Here is an 18,000-nt window from a genome sequence, read left to right on the forward strand (position 1 = left end):
AAAAAAAATAAAAAAAAGGAAAATTATGATACTAGACCAAAAAAAAAAAAGCCTCATCATATGCACAAAGCGTGTATGATGAGGCTAGTGATAAGTTGCATCTATTATAATTAAAATTTTTTTTTTTCAAACAAATTTATTTTTTGAACGTTTGTTTGAAAGTAGTGTAGTGATATAGAGAAAAGTTTGGATAGAAAAAAAAATGAAAAAAAAAAAACATAAATAAAGTTGAAACGAAAAAACGTACTCTAAGACACCTCTAAGTCAATTCAAGTTATTCAACTATGGCAGATGTTGCCAGGTTTAGTAACGCAAACTTGTAAACTATGTATTGGGGCATTAAAGTGGTGGAACGTTGGATTTAAAAAATAAAATGTGAGTTTACTGTTAGTTGTTAGTTTATTTCAAAGAAAACCAAAAAAAAAAAAAAAAAAACTATGGTAGATCTTAGCCATTTAGTGCAGGCTCAAAATATAAAGTTTGACTTTTATTGAAATAGTAGTGTCCATATACTCTTAATCGCCTGTCCTCTCGTGGACTCAGATACAAAGGCAATACTAGCTAGCAAAGAGAGAGAGATGGCCATTGTGCATGTTCTAGTGAAGTAATAAATAAATAAATAAAGTCTAAATTGCAAGGGGGTGTTTGGATTTTACTTTCTGAAATTTCAAAATTTGAATTTTATCTCTTGGGCGCACAACAGGGGGAGTACACCTCGGTCAAGTAGACCGGGGCGGAGAAGAAATAGAGTCACCACCTAGATTAGGTCTAGAAACCATAAATATAACACCCTTGCGGAATGACTGATTTTTACCAGAACACGTGTCCGGAGTTTAGGTATAGGGATGGGAAGGTGTTAGGCACCCAACCCCACCTAACCCGTAGGTCGGCCTCCACTCATTGTATTCTAAATCCTAATCCCATCAACGGGTCCTCTAATGTGTTATTCCAAACTCACACACTAACATGCATCTAACATAAAGTCAAACTTTATATTTTGAGCCTGCACTAAATGGCTAAGATCTACCATAGTTTTTTTTTTTTTTTTTTTGGTTTTCTTTGAAATAAACTAACAACTAACAGTAAACTCACATTTTATTTTTTAAATCCAACGTTCCACCACTTTAATGCCCCAATACATAGTTTACAAGTTTGCGTTACTAAACCTGGCAACATCTGCCATAGTTGAATAACTTGAATTGACTTAGAGGTGTCTTAGAGTACGTTTTTTCGTTTCAACTTTATTTATGTTTTTTTTTTTTCATTTTTTTTTCTATCCAAACTTTTCTCTATATCACTACACTACTTTCAAACAAACGTTCAAAAAATAAATTTGTTTGAAAAAAAAAAATTTTAATTATAATAGATGCAACTTATCACTAGCCTCATCATACACGCTTTGTGCATATGATGAGGCTTTTTTTTTTTTGGTCTAGTATCATAATTTTCCTTTTTTTTATTTTTTTTATTTTAGATAAGTTTGTTTTGAAGAAATTAATTAGTAGGAAAGTATCCTATTTGTAAGTATTTTAAGTAGAGTTGAAGATATATTTTTATCGGGTTGTTCTTGAGTTTTTTCTTTGTGAAATCTAAAGTTTAGAGTTATTTTTGAACTACATAAAAGTTCAGTTCAAATAGGAAAATCTCTTATAAATAATATAGATATAAATAAAGTTAGAGTAGAGTTAGAGTTATTCTAGACTTAGGGGAATCTCTTACAAATAATATAGATATTGATAAAGTAGAGTTGGAGTAACACTAAGAGTCTAGTAGTATAAAAAGCAAAAACCAAACGATAAGGGAAGAACCAAAAATCACTTACTTGATGGTAATATACTAGACAGTTCACGCGCAAAACATGAAAAGAAAAGAGCATAACTGAAAGTCTGATCGAACTCTTCTTCGAAGATTGTTTTAATTTGCTAGCGAGTACTACTATAAAAACCAAAGGGTAACAGGAAAAGCAAAAATCTCTAATATTTCATACTATACTACACACGCAAAAGGTAGGTTCTGCAATTCATAGGTTTTGAATCTATACTACTCTATTTCTTAACTTAGTTTTAAATTTCTTCCTGATTTGTAATTTCAATTTTAGTTACTGGTATATGTTTCATATTAGTTTCAAGTTTTTTCATATGAGATTTCCAAGCATCCTAAGATTGCTGTTTTCTCAGTTTTTACCTCTATTTACCTCGTATCATGTATTAAACATATTGCAATCAGTCAATCACCCCGTAACATAAGATGTTGAAAGGAAAAAAAAAAAAAGTCATTCTCTGTCTATTGGTCTTTGGTTTTTGTTGTTCATAATGATTTCTTGAACAAGAATCTGTAAATATTGGATATAGGTATTTGCTTTGGCTATATCTCCTTGGAAATATTTTGCCTTTCACGCGAATGAAATTTTACCATACATTCTATAGGTAGGTAAATTGTGCCGCATAAAAGTTTCTGTTCTGTTTTTTTGCTTTAAAGAGTAGGAGTGCATCGTAAAGCAATTTCAAAGAGTTCTACTTGTTTATTATTTTGTGCTTAGTGTAAAAAAAAAATTGCTTTTTTGCCTAGCGTTCATCTCCACCACTATAAGTTAGATAAGTTAGTTTAGGATAGGTGATTATCTTATCTCTTTGTTTTAGGATTAAAGGTACTACCATTTTAATTGCTTTTACTAAGATAGTTACAGCCCTTCACCATAGCTCCCCGTGGTAAACGTAGTGCTAGTTGAGGTCGAGGTGGTCGTGGCAAATTTAGTTTAAGAGCATTGTAACTTTTGTGAGAATTAATCTCTGAATGCTTGTCTTTTAGGAGTGTCCATTGCAATAGAATTTAGGTTGGCCAATGAAGTTCATAACGTTGTAATTGTGCTCCTACACTGAGTTTGTGTTTTGTACATAAATCATTTTCTTTTGATTGACATTAAAAAGCTGATTCCATGTTTTTGTTTTGTAAGCTACAGGAGCAGATTGAGGAGTGTCTCTTAAGAGCACCATGGTAAACATTTTTTTCAAATTTACTTGCTGCTCATCTCCACGGTGTCTTGAAACATCAAATGAAGAACGCACAAGAATTGCAAATAAAGAAACAAAGAGGGCAAAGCCAGAGATTGTTGTAAATAAAAAGAACCAAGAAAAAATCTCCATCTCTGCTACACAACAGTCCATTCCCTTAGATATCGTTATGGAGATTCTGAGCTGGCTGCCAGTCACATATGTACTGAGAATGAAGTGTGTTTGCAAGCAATGGTACACTTTAACTCAAGATTGTCACTTCATTGAAAAGCATATGAGCCGACATAGAATCAAGTGCTCGTACAATAAAATCCCTATTACTCCTCCTGGCAATAGCCAGGATAATTTCCAGTTGATCTGTGGTTGCAACGGCATGTTGCTAAAGAAAAGAATTGCCTCCAATAAATTCCTCATAATGAATAGTGCCACCCGTCAAATGCTTGAACTGCCTGACCCACATAAAAATAGCTTTGGTATGACATTCTCTTTTGTCCCATCTACTGGTTGCTATAAGTTCGTCTCTATATATGATGATAATGAGGAAACTGGAAATGAAGGTTGTGAAATTCTTACCGTTGGAAGTGATAATTCATGGAGAACTATCAATTTCCCTAGCCAAAATGATGCTAACAAGAAAAGAGAGAAAATTATGGTTGTGTCAGCAGGTGAGGCTGTTCACTGCATTAAGATAAACAAGGTTAGAACATGCTTTTGTGCAGAGATGGTATCTCTTGATTTGGAGAGTGAGAGTTTTAAGAGTACTATAATGCCCAAAGGATTGTTCTCAAATTGAAAAAGTTTGGGCTTTAGATTGGAATGGGTGTTTATCTTTTGCTGTTAGAGTGGAAGAGGTTATCAATGTCATTGTGTTAGAAGATTACAAGAAGCTCAAATGTGGTAAAGAGAAGATTGTTATTCCCTTGGCATTCACGAACAGCACTCCAAATTTGATGGAGGATCTTGTTCCTCTGTTCCTTTTTTAGCTGAGAATGGTGATTTATGGTTTTGGGTAAAAGACAAGGGATTTATGGCTTACAATATTGAAAGTGGGAAAATTAATTGCATAATATGGGATACTGAGGCGTCTAAAATGGAAAAATGTGGTTTCTACGTTGGCCTTTCCAGTTTGATAAATCTGAAAGGAATGCAACCAGTGAAGAAATAACCACAAAGGGTTTTCAAAGTTAAATTAAGATTTTAGGCATTGTTATCTTAGTTTCATGTTTTTCTTTTCTGTTTTTAAGGCTTGGTAGGTTACATACATATACACAGCTTCCTCTGATGATGTGCCTTTTGTAACAAACAAGTACCCCCCTTAATAGCTTCATCACACTAATTATTTGGTTTTGCAGTTTCTTTCTATTGTTTAATTTACTTTCTTTTGCTTGCTTATGAAAATGGAGTAATTGCATCTGTTGTTAAACTTAAAGACAGACATAACAAAGTCTATGGATGAATGTTATGTGCTCCCACAGTTTTAAGAATTTTTATGTATAATAAACAGGGATTTTAAACCATGCAACACTCTGAAATTTGTTGCATAGCTCATATAGCTGGTTAGAAAATATTTCTGATGATAGTACATAGCCTACGATTGCTTGTAGAATTCTTTATGATTTCATTATTACAACATGAGTATCTTGGTAACAGATGTCTTGATGCTACTTGAAGTGCTTATTATAATTTTTATTTCTGGGGTTTTACTTGCTATGAGTCGATAAGATGTATACACAAGTATTTCTCCTGAGGCACCCTGCTAGCCCAAGACAACAAAAATGAACTGATTATGAATGTTGCCCTCGAGTCTAGTTCTGCCAAATGCCAACCAGAGCTGAGATTCAATCAGGAGGTGCAAGTGAACTGATTGCTTTTGCTCCCCACCCTCCTAGGCTCCTAAGTTTGTATACCATTAATTAAAAATGCTGGTCATTTGGGTTGATGAAAAGGCAATTCTTGTATCTAAGCATCATTGATGTGCAACATCTGTGCAAATCAAACATGACAGCAGATTCCTTAATTTTTAAAAGGTTAATTGTATCATTTGTTTAGGAGGCGAAATAGAAGTGCTTGAATTTCTGCCTAGTTTTTTCATCCTATCAAGCAACACAAAGTCTGATAGTTGTTACTTATACAGACTCACATTTCAATCCTTAGATTAGCATGCAATAAAAGAGTATCAGAAATTGAAAAATAAAAGCAGTAGTTTTTCCAACCAGATTCCCTTAAGATAGCATTAAAGAAATTGTTTCATAACTTCTAAAGTAGAAGTTTACATCAGAACATTTTAATTCTTCTTAACCAAGCTTGGCAAGAACATTATTCAGGGAAGATACAGTTGCGGCATAGTACTTCTCTGCTTCTGGGGTGCTCTTAATTTTTGCTGCATGGTCAAGCTGTAGGAAAAACATTACAACAAATAAGTACATAGAAATTGAATAATCAGACTACTGATCTGAAAAATGAAGTAAACTTTTCAACTTACATTGCCAATGTCTTGGAAGAGCTTTCCAGCGAGGTCCTTGAGGGATTCCTTCTCATCTTTAGGCTTAGCAGCAATGACAGTGTTAAGGTCATACCGGAGATATCCTGCCCGCAAACGTAGATCATTCTGCACAAAGGGCCATTCCTTCTTATCAATAAATTCCTTCACACCAACAATTTCCTTGGCTGACTCCTTTGCCCTCTGAGCTGCCTGAGCTGGGGTCAATGGTTGAATGAAGAACCTCTCCTTTAATGGCAGATCAAGGTCTCTTGCCTCATCAGAGTTTAGAGTTCCAGCTGCCAAAATGTATAAATATGAATCTTAATTTTGCTAAATTTTTTTACATGTTCCTAGCCACAATATAACTATGAATTTGGTTTGAGTTATGTTTCTTAGCCCGCCAAATGGATGTGCATGTATCAGATTGATCTCAAAAAATTAAGCTTGACTGAGAAATCATGCTTAGTACCTAGGTTAGTTTGTGCTCCTACACTGAGTTTGTGTTTTGTACATAAATCATTTTCTTTTGATTGACATTAAAAAGCTGATTCCATGTTTTTGTTTTGTAAGCTACAGGAGCAGATTGAGGAGTGTCTCTTAAGAGCACCATGGTAAACATTTTTTTCAAATTTACTTGCTGCTCATCTCCACGGTGTCTTGAAACATTAAATGAAGAACGCACAAGAATTGCAAATAAAGAAACAAAGAGGGCAAAGCCAGAGATTGCTGTAAATAAAAAGAGCCAAGAAAAAATCTCCATCTCTGCTACACAACAGTCCATTCCCTTAGATATCGTTATGGAGATTCTGAGCTGGCTGCCAGTCACATATGTACTGAGAATGAAGTGTGTTTGCAAGCAATGGTACACTTTAACTCAAGATTGTCACTTCATTGAAAAGCATATGAGCCGACATAGAATCAAGTGCTCGTACAATAAAATCCCTATTACTCCTCCTGGCAATAGCCAGGATAATTTCCAGTTGATCTGTGGTTGCAATGGCATGTTGCTAAAGAAAAGAATTGCCTCCAATAAATTCCTCATAATGAATAATGCCACCCGTCAAATGCTTGAACTGCCTGACCCACATAAAAATAGCTTTGGTATGACATTCTCTTTTGTCCCATCTACTGGTTGCTATAAGTTGGTCTCTATATATGATGATAATGAGGAAACTGGAAATGAAGGTTGTGAAATTCTTACCGTTGGAAGTGATAATTCATGGAGAACTATCAATTTCCCTAGCCTAAATGATGCTAACAAGAAAAGAGAGAAAATTATGGTTGTGTCAGCAGGTGAGGCTGTTCACTGCATTAAGATAAACAAGGTTAGAACATGCTTTTATGCAGAGATGGTATCTCTTGATTTGGAGAGTGAGAGTTTTAAGAGTACTATAATGCCCAAAGGATTGTTCTCAAATTGGGAAAAAGTTTGGGCTTTAGATTGGAATGGGTGTTTATCTTTTGCTGTTAGAGTGGAAGAGGTTATCAATGTCGTTGTGTTAGAAGATTACAAGAAGCTCAAATGGGGTAAAGAGAAGATTGTTATTCCCTTGGCATTCACGAACAGCACTCCAAATTTGATGGAGGATCTTGTTCCTCTTTTCGCTCAGAATGGTGATTTATGGTTTTGGGTAAAAGACAAGATTTATGGCTTACAAACAGTTACAATATTGAAAGTGGGAAAATTAATTGCATAACATGGGATACTGAGGCGTCTAAAATGGAAAAATGTGGTTTCTACGTTGGCCCTTCCAGTTTGATAAATCTGAAAGGAATGCAACCAGTGAAGAAATAACCACAAAGGGTTTTCAAAGTTAAATTAAGATCTTAGGCATTGTTATCTTAGTTTCATGTTTTTCTTTTCTATTTTTAAGGCTTGGTAGGTTACATTTACACAGCTTCCTCTGATGATGTGCCTTTTGTAACAAACAAGTACCCCCTTTAATAACTTCATTACACTTATTATTTGGTTTTGCAGTTTCTTTCTACTGTTTAATTTACTTTCTTTTGCTTGCTTAAGAAAATGGAGTAATTGCATCTGTTTTTAAACTCAAAGACAGACATAACAAAGTCAATGGATGAATGTTACGTGCTCCCACAGTTTTAAGAATTTTTAGGTATAATATACAGGGATTTTAAACCATGCAACACTCTGAAATTTGTTGCATAGCTCATATAGCTGGTTAGAAAATATTTCTGATGATAGTACATAGCCTATAATTGCTTGTAGAATTCTTTATGATTTCATTGTAACAACATGAGTATCTTGGTAACAGATGTCTTGATGCTACTTGAAGTGCTTATTATAATTTTTATTTCTGGGGTTTTACTTGCTATGAGTCGACAAGATGTATACACAAGTATTTCTCCTGAGGCACCCTGCTAGCCCAAGACAACAAAAATGAACTTGGATGATAATTGTTAGTTTATCAAGTATCAGTTCAATGCTATGATTATGAAGGTTGCCCTTGAGTCTAGTTCTGCCAAATGCCAACCAGAGCTGAGATTCAATCAGGAGGTGCAAGTGAACTGATTGCCTTTGCTCCCCACCCTCCTAGGCTCCTAAGTTTGTATACCATTAATTAAAAATGCTGGTCATTTGGGTTGATGAAAAGGCAATTCTTGTATCTAAGCATCATTGATGTGCAACATCTGTGCAGATCAAACATGACAGCAGATTCCTTAATTTTTAAAAGGTTAATTGTATCATTTGTTTAGGAGGCGAAATAGAAGTGCTTGAATTTCTGCCTAGTTTTTTCATCCTATCAAGCAACACAAAGTCTGATAGTTGTTACTTATACAGACTCACATTTCAATCCTTAGATTAGCATGCAATAAAAGAGTATCAGAAATTGAAAAATAAAAGCAGTAGTTTTTCCAACCAGATTCCCTTAAGATAGCATTAAAGAAATTGTTTCATAACTCCTAAAGTAGAAGTTTACATCAGAACATTTTAATTCTTCTTAACCAAGCTTGGCAAGAACATTATTCAGGGAAGATACAGTTGCGGCATAGTACTTCTCTGCTTCTGGGGTGCTCTTAATTTTTGCTGCATGGTCAAGCTGTAGGAAAAACATTACAACAAATAAGTACATAGAAATTGAATAATCAGACTACTGATCTGAAAAATGAAGTAAACTTTTCAACTTACATTGCCAATGTCTTGGAAGAGCTTTCCAGCGAGGTCCTTGATTTTGCTCCCCACCCTCCTAGGCTCCTAAGTTTGTATACCATTAATTAAAAATGCTGGTCATTTGGGTTGATGAAAAGGCAATTCTTGTATCTAAGCATCATTGATGTGCAACATCTGTGCAGATCAAACATGACAGCAGATTCCTTAATTTTTAAAAGGTTAATTGTATCATTTGTTTAGGAGGCGAAATAGAAGTGCTTGAATTTCTGCCTAGTTTTTTCATCCTATCAAGCAACACAAAGTCTGATAGTTGTTACTTATACAGACTCACATTTCAATCCTTAGATTAGCATGCAATAAAAGAGTATCAGAAATTGAAAAATAAAAGCAGTAGTTTTTCCAACCAGATTCCCTTAAGATAGCATTAAAGAAATTGTTTCATAACTCCTAAAGTAGAAGTTTACATCAGAACATTTTAATTCTTCTTAACCAAGCTTGGCAAGAACATTATTCAGGGAAGATACAGTTGCGGCATAGTACTTCTCTGCTTCTGGGGTGCTCTTAATTTTTGCTGCATGGTCAAGCTGTAGGAAAAACATTACAACAAATAAGTACATAGAAATTGAATAATCAGACTACTGATCTGAAAAATGAAGTAAACTTTTCAACTTACATTGCCAATGTCTTGGAAGAGCTTTCCAGCGAGGTCCTTGAGGGATTCCTTCTCATCTTTAGGCTTAGCAGCAATGACAGTGTTAAGGTCATACCGGAGATATCCTGCCCGCAAACGTAGATCATTCTGCACAAAGGGCCATTCCTTCTTATCAATAAATTCCTTCACACCAACTATTTCCTTGGCTGACTCCTTTGCCCTCTGAGCTGCCTGAGCTGGGGTCAATGGTTGAATGAAGAACCTCTCCTTTAATGGCAGATCAAGGTCTCTTGCCTCATCAGAGTTTAGAGTTCCAGCTGCCAAAATGTATAAATATGAATCTTAATTTTGCTAAATTTTTTTACATGTTCCTAGCCACAATATAACTATGAATTTGGTTTGAGTTATGTTTCTTAGCCCGCCAAATGGATGTGCATGTATCAGATTGATCTCAAAAAATTAAGCTTGACTGAGAAATCATGCTTAGTACCTAGGTTAGTTAAACAAAACCTGGACTAATGCCAGAAACACAACATTTCTCAGATCATATTTTCATAATGTGTTGGGTTGTAAAGTTGTGCATGGTGTAACCTCACTTTTACATGGCACCCTCACAGACATTACTTTTATTATACACTAATTACAATATACCATCTCAACCGTTGTAAAAATTTTGTGCCACTAGCCTTATTGTGTAAACCTAATAAACCAATATTTTGGTCATTAGAAATATTTGATCCTAGGAATTCACCAACCTCAATAGATATTAAGCTATGACAGTATATGTAGTGAATTATTTCTATCGAGCACTGACTCTACGGTGTTCACAAGTAGCTTACTTATCAATGTTTTTTTTCATATTTGTTTCTAATTAATTTGAAGAAAGAAGCTAGAGGAAAAACTTACAGGTGAGAATATGATCCACCTATAAGGCATTCATTAACTTCAAATAATATATTATTGACTTACTTGTTACTAGATATTTCTCATTTACCTCATGACAAAACAACAATAACAAAACTTTAATCCAAATATTTAAGATCGACTATAGATTAGTGTCAGGATCGACTATATGTATTCTTTTTTCATTCGTTTTATCAAAATTCATATTCTTTATTGCCTCCTTAATTGACATATCTTGATCAAAAGCTAATGTTGAAGAAAGCAAGAGATGGATCAAAGACTTACGCAATCCACCAGATGGAGGAGGAGGTGGGCCCACCTTGATGGGCTTAGCCTCAGCAAGCACAGCTTGAACAAAAGACCCTGTGGCCAAACCAGCAGCAGCTAGACCAAGAACAGCCCTGCGACTAGTTTCAGGCTCAGCCTGCTGCTGGGCTCTAATAGTGAGCCCTGGCCTTGTCATGGCCACACGGCTGGTCCCATTAACGTTCAACCTGGTTGAGCCACTTAGCTGAAGGCTACCCTCCAAAACAGCCTGAGAGGAGCCACGTAGACCAGCCATTGATGCCATTGCTTGGGCCATTTTCTTAACCAAAAAAAACCCTGCCTAAGTGTAAAACTGGGTATTTCAGTTTTTTTTCTTAAACTTTTATTTTTGTTTTCCCAATTGGTTTCTCTGTGAGTGAGGTGGAATTAATATTTTTGGCTATGGTGGTGGATGATGACTTTTCAAGTTTGTTCTGTGTTTCTGTGATGTAGAGTGATTTTGGGCAACACCTTATCTGACATTTTCTTCTTGGATAAGTTGGATATAGCTTCAGCCAACCAGTTGTTGAAACGTGTCACTTGATCATTTTTATATTTTACAAGTTGGATTGGGTTCCAGCGTGGGAGGGTAACATTTTGACACGTGGATACTACAAGATCATGCTCCTATTAGTGACTATATCAGTCACATTCTTGCTTTGTCCTTCCGCATATGCACTCAACCTTGAATAGAGGGCATACATATATCTGCCTATTGTTCATAATCTCATGTTCATTTATAATCAAAATTGAAAACGGGAGAACTTTTTTTTTTTCCATCAATGATGATTAATAGGTAAATTTGCAGAAAATTGTAAAAAAAAATAAAATGATTGATGAAATATCTTCTTCACTTGAAATTGATCAATTTTATGATTTAAATTAATTTTATTTTTGGTTGGAGTGAAAAGAGAGTAGATGGAAAATGGGGGAAGGAAAAGTGAAAGGAAAATGTGGATTTGGTACCTTTTTTTTTTCTTTTTCTTTTTTTTGAAGTTTCAATTTATTTATTTTTTTGTTAAGTAATTATGGAGATTGAGAGGAGTAGTTAAAATGCCCAATAGGTGTAAGGCCATTACCCTAAGTCCACCTCAAAAGTAGAAATCTACCTCTCAAAGGCGACATTCTTAATTGGTTGACTACATTTTTTATTTATTTATTGATAATTCAATAGTTGAGAGATGAGAGATTTAAACGTCTTCATTGGAAATGGAAGGAGTTACCAATTATGCTACGAGACGTTTAGCAAATACATTTTGTATTTTCAATGAAAAGTATTTTATCTATACTACTATTTAAGGGGCTTTTCCTGTTTGGCCTAGACATTTTTTTGGTTCCAAAATACCCCTATAGGCTATAGCCTACGTTTTAGTAGAGGCAAAACTTAAGGATAACACTATATAAATATACATCTCTAACTTTCACCTAAAACATTTCTTACAAAATAGAAACACTCTCTAGTTGATTTTCAAACTAAGCATCCATGTTTCCTCAATCACTCCAACTTTTCACTTTTCATTCTTTTTTTTTTCTTTTTTTTCCCCCCCTTTTTTCCTTTATCAAGACATAACCCTTTTTTTTTTTGAATACTCGGTTTCCTTGGCTCTTGAATCTAATCTCACCTTTGTTTTTTCCTTCTTCTTTTTTTTCAAAGTTTTGAATTAAAAAAAAAAACTAAAATGTAGAGATAAAATTTAAGGATAACATGCTAAAAAATAATCTCTGTTGAGGGAGAAATTGATGCCTTTGAATAAAATATAGGGAAGTCAAGCCAAAATTCAACTATGGCCTCTTAAGATGGTGCCCAAAGGCTTTTGGTGTGGTGACAAGCCTATCCAAGCAAGACATAAATGCTGCATTTGACAAAACAGCAACAAAAGCCCAATAGAAAAACACTTTACAATACTTAATTAATACGTAGTGGTTCTGTCCTGATTATACGAGGAAAATAATTTCTCCAGCAGTAAAGGTGAAATTACACTTAAGAGTCCAGAAAAGTAAATCCTCCAGTGGTAAAGGTGAAATTACACAAGAGTCCAAAAAAGTAAATCCTCTAGCGGTAAAGGTGAAATTACACTTAAGGGTCCAGGAGTTAATGATTAAATAAATTTAGGAAGGTTCAGTCCTGGGGGTCCTTGTGTGTCTCAGTCAGGGGAACTTATTGTACTTTTAGCCATCATTACATCAATGTGAGGGAAGAATTCGATTGTTACAAATATATTATATCCTTCAATAGTAAAACAAAAAGTAAAAATTAAAGGTTCCATGGGAAGAAGAAAGGGATTAATTGGTATGGTGTGAAGGGAGAAAGAGATCTCAGCTTAGTGCAGCAAGTATTAAATTAAGATTTTGGGGAGTATGAGTACATAAGGCATGAATGGGGTAATGTGAGTTGTTTTGAGTGAATGGAATGGAATTAATGCTGGGGTTAAAGCTTTAGTGAGTAGTGGGCTGTTTGTGACTAATTGGGAGGCATTTATAGGGTGTGATTAAGCAAAAAAGGAAAGGAATGTCTGAGGTTAGGTGAGTGTGGGTTAAGGGGAATGAGTGGTGAGCTTAAGGAAAGCTAAACCACAAGCAAATTGGCAAACAAATCAAGAGTTTCAGAGGGAGTAGCTGTGTGTTTTTCGGGTTTAGGTGCTTATGTTTTTATAATGGAGTTTTAGAGAAGTATTAATTAACAAGAATCCGAAAAATGTATGACTGATCAGAGGTAGTGAATCAAGGTTAATCTTCTTAGAATAAGCTAAACCACAAGCAAATTGGCAAACAAATCAAGAGTTTCAGAGGGAGTAGCTGTGTGTTTTTCGGGTTTAGGTGCTTATGTTTTTATAATGGAGTTTTAGAGAAGTATTAATTAACAAGAATCCGAAAAATGTATGACTGATCAGAGGTAGTGAATCAAGGTTAATCTTCTTAGAATTTGGCCAAAAGTAGGAGATTTACTTTTGGGGCTGCCTTGCTTCTTTGGGCAATATGACACATGGTGGGTTTTTGGAGTGTTTTGCATTAAATGCCTGGATTTCTGAAGCTAAGTTTAACCAATGGGATTAAGGCAAGTATCAAGGACAAATCCTAATGTTGCAACTGAGATTTGGACCCCAAGAAGTAGGATTCAACACCTCAAGCCAGGTGTCAAACTCTAAGTCTACTTTAGGGGGTTCTGTTGGAGATCTCTTTATGCCCTCCAAACCACATGTTCCCAATTTTTCCCCTTTAGGATTCATGGGCTTAGCACATGAATCATGTCTTGAACATTTTTTACATTTATAGCATCAATTTGTTGAGTTTTGGATAACTTGGTTTTAGCTCCCTTTCTGCTGGAGATACAGTCTTGAGGAAGATGATTGAGTTTCATCACCCTTTAGACTTTAACTGATATCACAACCCTTGGGCACTGTTCACGTCAGGTAGAGGGTGACAGAAAGTTGATGGGACAGCCCCTAGTTCATCCTTAAAGACTTGGTTCTCTTGTAGGGGCCTCTAACTATACCTTGGTCAGGGATGAACAAGGTCTGGTTGTCCACTTTTAATCCTCTGCCTCTTGCTGGGGTCTTTTGGATTGGGCTTGCTTACATGGGCTGGTTCCTTTGGTCTGGGTTGTGTGCATTCTACAAAATGGACATTAACAACACATGTTGCCATGAGTTTTCATTCCTCATGGACTTTTATTAGTAAATATTCTTTGGGTTTCATAGATACTTGCAATGGTCCTTTGGGCAATTAGTTGTAATGTTTGAAACAATAGGACAAGTTTCAAAATACCTTTGTAAATGACATTTATTATGATAAATTCCATATCGTAAATAATGTTCATGATTTCTAATAATCGCATCACAATTTAAATGATAAGTTTGTAGGATTGAATATTTACCATGAGCGTTAAAGATGTATTATGGATGTTGTGATGCAAATGATGACCATGCGTTTCATGGGTTATAATATGAGAACATAATCTTCAAGATAACTCCCTATGAGTTTTTATAAGACGATTGCCATGGTTTTTGCCATAGTATTATACCATGATATTTTTTCTTTACCAAGCGTTAATAATCTTGGGCTTTTTGATAAAATAGTGCCAACGTAAATTGGGCTTTTGATATTACTAGCGAGAACTAGGTTTTTAATATTGTCAATAAAAATTGGGCTTTTGATATTGCCAGTGGGAACTGGGCTTTTTGATGAATAATTTGCCACGGGTTTGAATCGTGGGCTTTGATTATGTGTTTGAATCCCATTGAAAAAATAGTATTGCCATGAATTTGAATCATGGGTTTTTTTGAATATTTGCTAAGTATACAATTCATGGGTTTTAAAAAGAATTAGATTTTATCTCGCTCAATAAATGATTTGGGCTTTACAAAAAAAAATTAGGCCCTATAGTGTTTTGCATTCGTAGCCCAATTTCGTGATAGAAAGGAGAACAGTTGTGGGCTAGCATAGTGATAGTCAAAAAATATTTAGGCATGCCCAATTTGTTTGTGGCATTTGAAAAGAAATAAATAGGTGTTATTTAAATAATTTTATGTGTAAAAAAATGTACCTCAACAATCTCTAACTCCCATGTAAAACATTGCCTACAAAATATGACAACTATCACATTAGTTTTAAAACTCAACTTCTTCAATCTATTTCTTCCTCAATTCTTTTCAATTCTATGCTCTTTTTCTTCACGCCATCATCATCATCTTTTCAAAATTCAAAAACCAAAAGGAAAAAAACTTTACATACAAAAACAAAAGTGCACTTCTAATTGTTCCGGTTCAATAGGTATGTCAGTGTACGTTGCTCTTTTCTATTTTGTTTTTATAAAGAAATCAACGGACTTCTAATTATTTGGACTCTGGCTCTTCTTTTCATTTCCTTATGATTATCCTCTCTTTATTTTTTTTTTTTGGGCGAAAAGCCACTTTTAGTCCCTATATTTTCAGGCGATTCTCATTTTAGTCCCTACATTTTATTTTTACCACTTTTAGTCCCTATCTTGAAAAATGCTTCTCGTTTTGGTCCCTGTCGTTACATCAGAAACTGAAAAAGCTGATGTGGCAAATGACAGGAATAAATAATACTAAATTAATGCCTATGTGGCCTAAATTAATAATAAAAAATATTTTTTGGCATTAAAAAATGCCACGTTAGCATCTAAATTAAAAAAATTAATTTATTAATTTTAACTAAATAAAAAAAATAAAAACAGAATTAAAAACTAAAAATCATATGAATTGAGATCTAAATATGTCTTGGACAAAAACAACAAAAACACAAACCCAAATCTAAAAACACAAAATTAAAATCCAAAAATCACAATCCCAGAAAATAGATCTGGGTTTGATTTTTATTAAAACCCAAAGTTATCTCTCTTTGGGAAATAAAGAAAGCCAAAGTGAAAACAAAACCCACTTTTATTAAAATTCATTTTTTTCCCTTTTCCTTCTTCCACTTTCTAGGTAACCAAACACAACATCCTCCTTGAAAACTCCACAAACAACCCAGAAAATCACGTCCAAATTTGTGAATTGAAATTCAAAACAAAACCCATCACTTATAGTAGCCACAACCCATCTCCAACCCAAAATGAAACTCATCACCAGTAGTAGCTACAACTCAACATTAAAAGAAACCCATCACTTCTGCCTTCACCAATCCTAAGTCTAATAGTAGCAGTGGTAATGCAGATTCCGTCCTCTCATCCAACGATCTAGATTCTGCTAACTCAGTCTTCTCCCTCCTCTCCCCTTCTAGCATCCTCTTCCACTCAATCTCCCCCGTCGATCACCTCTCCCTCATCAAATACGTCTTCCCAATCGAACGGCTCCCAGAGTGGGCTCGGTTCACCCTTTCCTCCAATAAATTCACTCAAGCTCTCTCCGATCTTTCTCCATTATTCAATTCAAAACTCAAACACGACCCTATCAAACCCTACGCCCTTCAAATCCAGCTCAACCCAGTGGTGCATCTCCAACGACCTGAAGAAATTCCTCAATGGTGACAACTTTTGCAGTCCTTGTTGGGTGGTTGAGTCATGCAATGACTAATCGGCGCAACAGAGGTTTGGTCTCGTTGGTGGTTAGATTGCAGTGGTGGCAAGGTAGAGAGAGTGGAACAGGTGGTTCAAGCTCTCCCCCGTTTGGATATTTACTTTTTTTTTTTTTGATAAAATCTAGATATTTACCTGATTTGTGGTCATTGTGATTTAGCTTTTTTGGTCTAGTCTCATAATTTCCCTTTAAAAAAAATGGATAAGTTTGTTTTTAAGACACGAATTAGTAGGAGAGCGTCCTATTTTGTAAGAAATTTTAAGTGAGAGTTAGAATATATTTATACTGGATTATCCTCAAGTTTTTCCTCTACGTTAAAACTATAACTATAGGGGTATTTTGGAACCACATAAAAGTCCAGTCCAAAGAGGAGAATCCTCTTATATATATATATATATATCCATCCTCTGAGTATGCACTCACGTGCATGCTTAGAGCCGCTATTTTTTGGATAAAGGTTAATGATTTGTATCCATTATAATTTGGGTGTGATGAGTGTGAGTGCTTAGAGACTATTTTTTTAATATTTTTTTCACAAATATATTAGTAATATGGTTGTATATAATGGTCAATCACCCTCCTTGTTGTATATATTTTGTGCTTTGAAATAGAGTTAAGTATTCCCCCCCACTACCCCCCACCCCAAAAAAAAAAAAGAGTTAAGTACAATATAATAAATTAATACATTCATAGTTTTACTGATGAATAGCAAAGTAACATAGTTTGATACTTATCCAAATTGCACAATTTGTGTTTCTTTTGCACACTTTGTGTTTCTTTTACACAATTTGATACTTATCCAAATTGAACAGTTTGTGTTCTACTATAATATTGTAGTCAAAGAAAAACATTGTATTGTTGTAATCAAAGAAAAGCAATGAGTAAGCTATAACTCACATACACATTTAAAAAAAAAAAAAAAAAAAAAAAAGGCGAAAAGCCACTTTTAGTCCCTACATTTTCAGGATTTCCATTTTAGTCCCTACATTTTATTTTTACCACTTTTAGTCCCTATCCTGAAAAAAAACTTCCCGTCTTGTCCCTGCCGTTACATCAGAAACAAAGAAAGCTGACGTGACAAACGGTAGGAATAAATAATACTAAATTAATGTCCAGTGGCTTAAATTAATAATAAAAAATGTTTTTTGCATTAAAAAATGTCACATCAACATCTAAATTAAAAAAATTAATTTATTAATTTTAACTAAATAAAAAAATTAAAAACAGAAATAAAAACCAAAAATTACATTAATTGAGATCTAAACATGTCTTGATCAAGAACAACAAGAACACCCAAATCCAAAAATACAAAATTAAAATCCAAAAATCACAAACCCAAAAATAGATCTGGGTTTGATTTTTATTAAAACCCAAAGTCCTCTCTCTGTGGGAAATACAGAAAGCCAAACTGAAAGGAGTATCACCCAGAAACAGCTCCCTAAAAAAAAAAAACTTTGACAATTGGTGACTCATAA

General features: G+C 34.6%; 4 protein-coding genes and 1 long non-coding RNA gene across 5 annotated transcripts; 2 read left to right on the forward strand and 3 right to left on the reverse strand.

The window, feature by feature from the left end:
• Positions 1–1,842: 1,842 nt before the first annotated feature.
• Positions 1,843–4,338, forward strand: LOC111988911 (putative F-box protein At1g46984). Its single transcript, XM_065762143.1, is given in 3 exon segments — positions 1,843–2,006; positions 2,954–3,777; positions 3,779–4,338. Coding segments are annotated over 2 exon segments (1,002 nt in total). The 5' UTR covers positions 1,843–2,006; positions 2,954–2,991; the 3' UTR covers positions 3,995–4,338.
• An 856-nt stretch (positions 4,339–5,194) lies between these two features.
• LOC111989032 (oxygen-evolving enhancer protein 3-2, chloroplastic-like) lies at positions 5,195–6,274 on the reverse strand. The gene is made up of 3 exons (XM_065762118.1): positions 6,268–6,274; positions 5,494–5,813; positions 5,195–5,404 (listed from the first exon to the last, which is right to left on the reverse strand). The coding sequence occupies exons 1-3, from the start codon at positions 6,272–6,274 to the stop codon at positions 5,306–5,308; spliced, it is 426 nt and encodes a 141-aa protein (XP_065618190.1). The 3' UTR covers positions 5,195–5,305.
• Positions 6,275–6,290: 16 nt separating this feature from the next.
• Positions 6,291–7,190, forward strand: LOC112034094 (putative F-box protein At1g33530). Its single transcript, XM_024066876.1, has one exon. It carries the CDS (start codon positions 6,291–6,293, stop codon positions 7,188–7,190), a length of 900 nt encoding a protein of 299 aa, XP_023922644.1.
• A 1,091-nt stretch (positions 7,191–8,281) lies between these two features.
• On the reverse strand, positions 8,282–8,686 carry LOC136062714 (uncharacterized). The gene is made up of 2 exons (XR_010624438.1): positions 8,645–8,686; positions 8,282–8,555 (listed from the first exon to the last, which is right to left on the reverse strand). It is a non-coding gene; the product is annotated as an uncharacterized LOC136062714 (long non-coding RNA).
• A 250-nt stretch (positions 8,687–8,936) lies between these two features.
• Positions 8,937–10,941, reverse strand: LOC112034093 (oxygen-evolving enhancer protein 3-2, chloroplastic-like). The gene is made up of 3 exons (XM_065762139.1): positions 10,467–10,941; positions 9,300–9,595; positions 8,937–9,210 (listed from the first exon to the last, which is right to left on the reverse strand). Exons 1-3 carry the CDS (start codon positions 10,762–10,764, stop codon positions 9,112–9,114), a joined length of 693 nt encoding a protein of 230 aa, XP_065618211.1. The 5' UTR covers positions 10,765–10,941; the 3' UTR covers positions 8,937–9,111.
• Between the last annotated feature and the right edge of the window lie 7,059 nt (positions 10,942–18,000).

The sequence above is a fragment of the Quercus suber genome, unplaced genomic scaffold (assembly GCF_002906115.3).
Source record: "Quercus suber isolate HL8 unplaced genomic scaffold, Cork oak 2.0 scaffold_443, whole genome shotgun sequence".
In the NCBI taxonomy this organism is placed as follows: Eukaryota; Viridiplantae; Streptophyta; class Magnoliopsida; order Fagales; family Fagaceae; genus Quercus; species Quercus suber.

What these genes read in the sequence shown, in the direction of transcription:
- LOC112034094 (XM_024066876.1), top strand. Translation starts at nt 6,291, where the DNA reads ATGGAGATTCTGAGCTGGCTGCCAGTCACATATGTACTGAGAATGAAG.
- LOC111989032 (XM_065762118.1), bottom strand. An exon ending in TCTTCCAAGACATTGGCAAT is followed by an intron (nt 5,405 to 5,493) that starts GTAAGTTGAAAA and finishes TTTTTCCTACAG; the next exon opens with CTTGACCATGCAGCAAAAAT.
- LOC112034093 (XM_065762139.1), bottom strand. Translation starts at nt 10,764, where the DNA reads ATGGCCCAAGCAATGGCATCAATGGCTGGTCTACGTGGCTCCTCTCAG. An exon ending in TCCTCCATCTGGTGGATTGC is followed by an intron (nt 9,596 to 10,466) that starts GTAAGTCTTTGA and finishes ACATTTTGGCAG; the next exon opens with CTGGAACTCTAAACTCTGAT. An exon ending in TCTTCCAAGACATTGGCAAT is followed by an intron (nt 9,211 to 9,299) that starts GTAAGTTGAAAA and finishes TTTTTCCTACAG; the next exon opens with CTTGACCATGCAGCAAAAAT.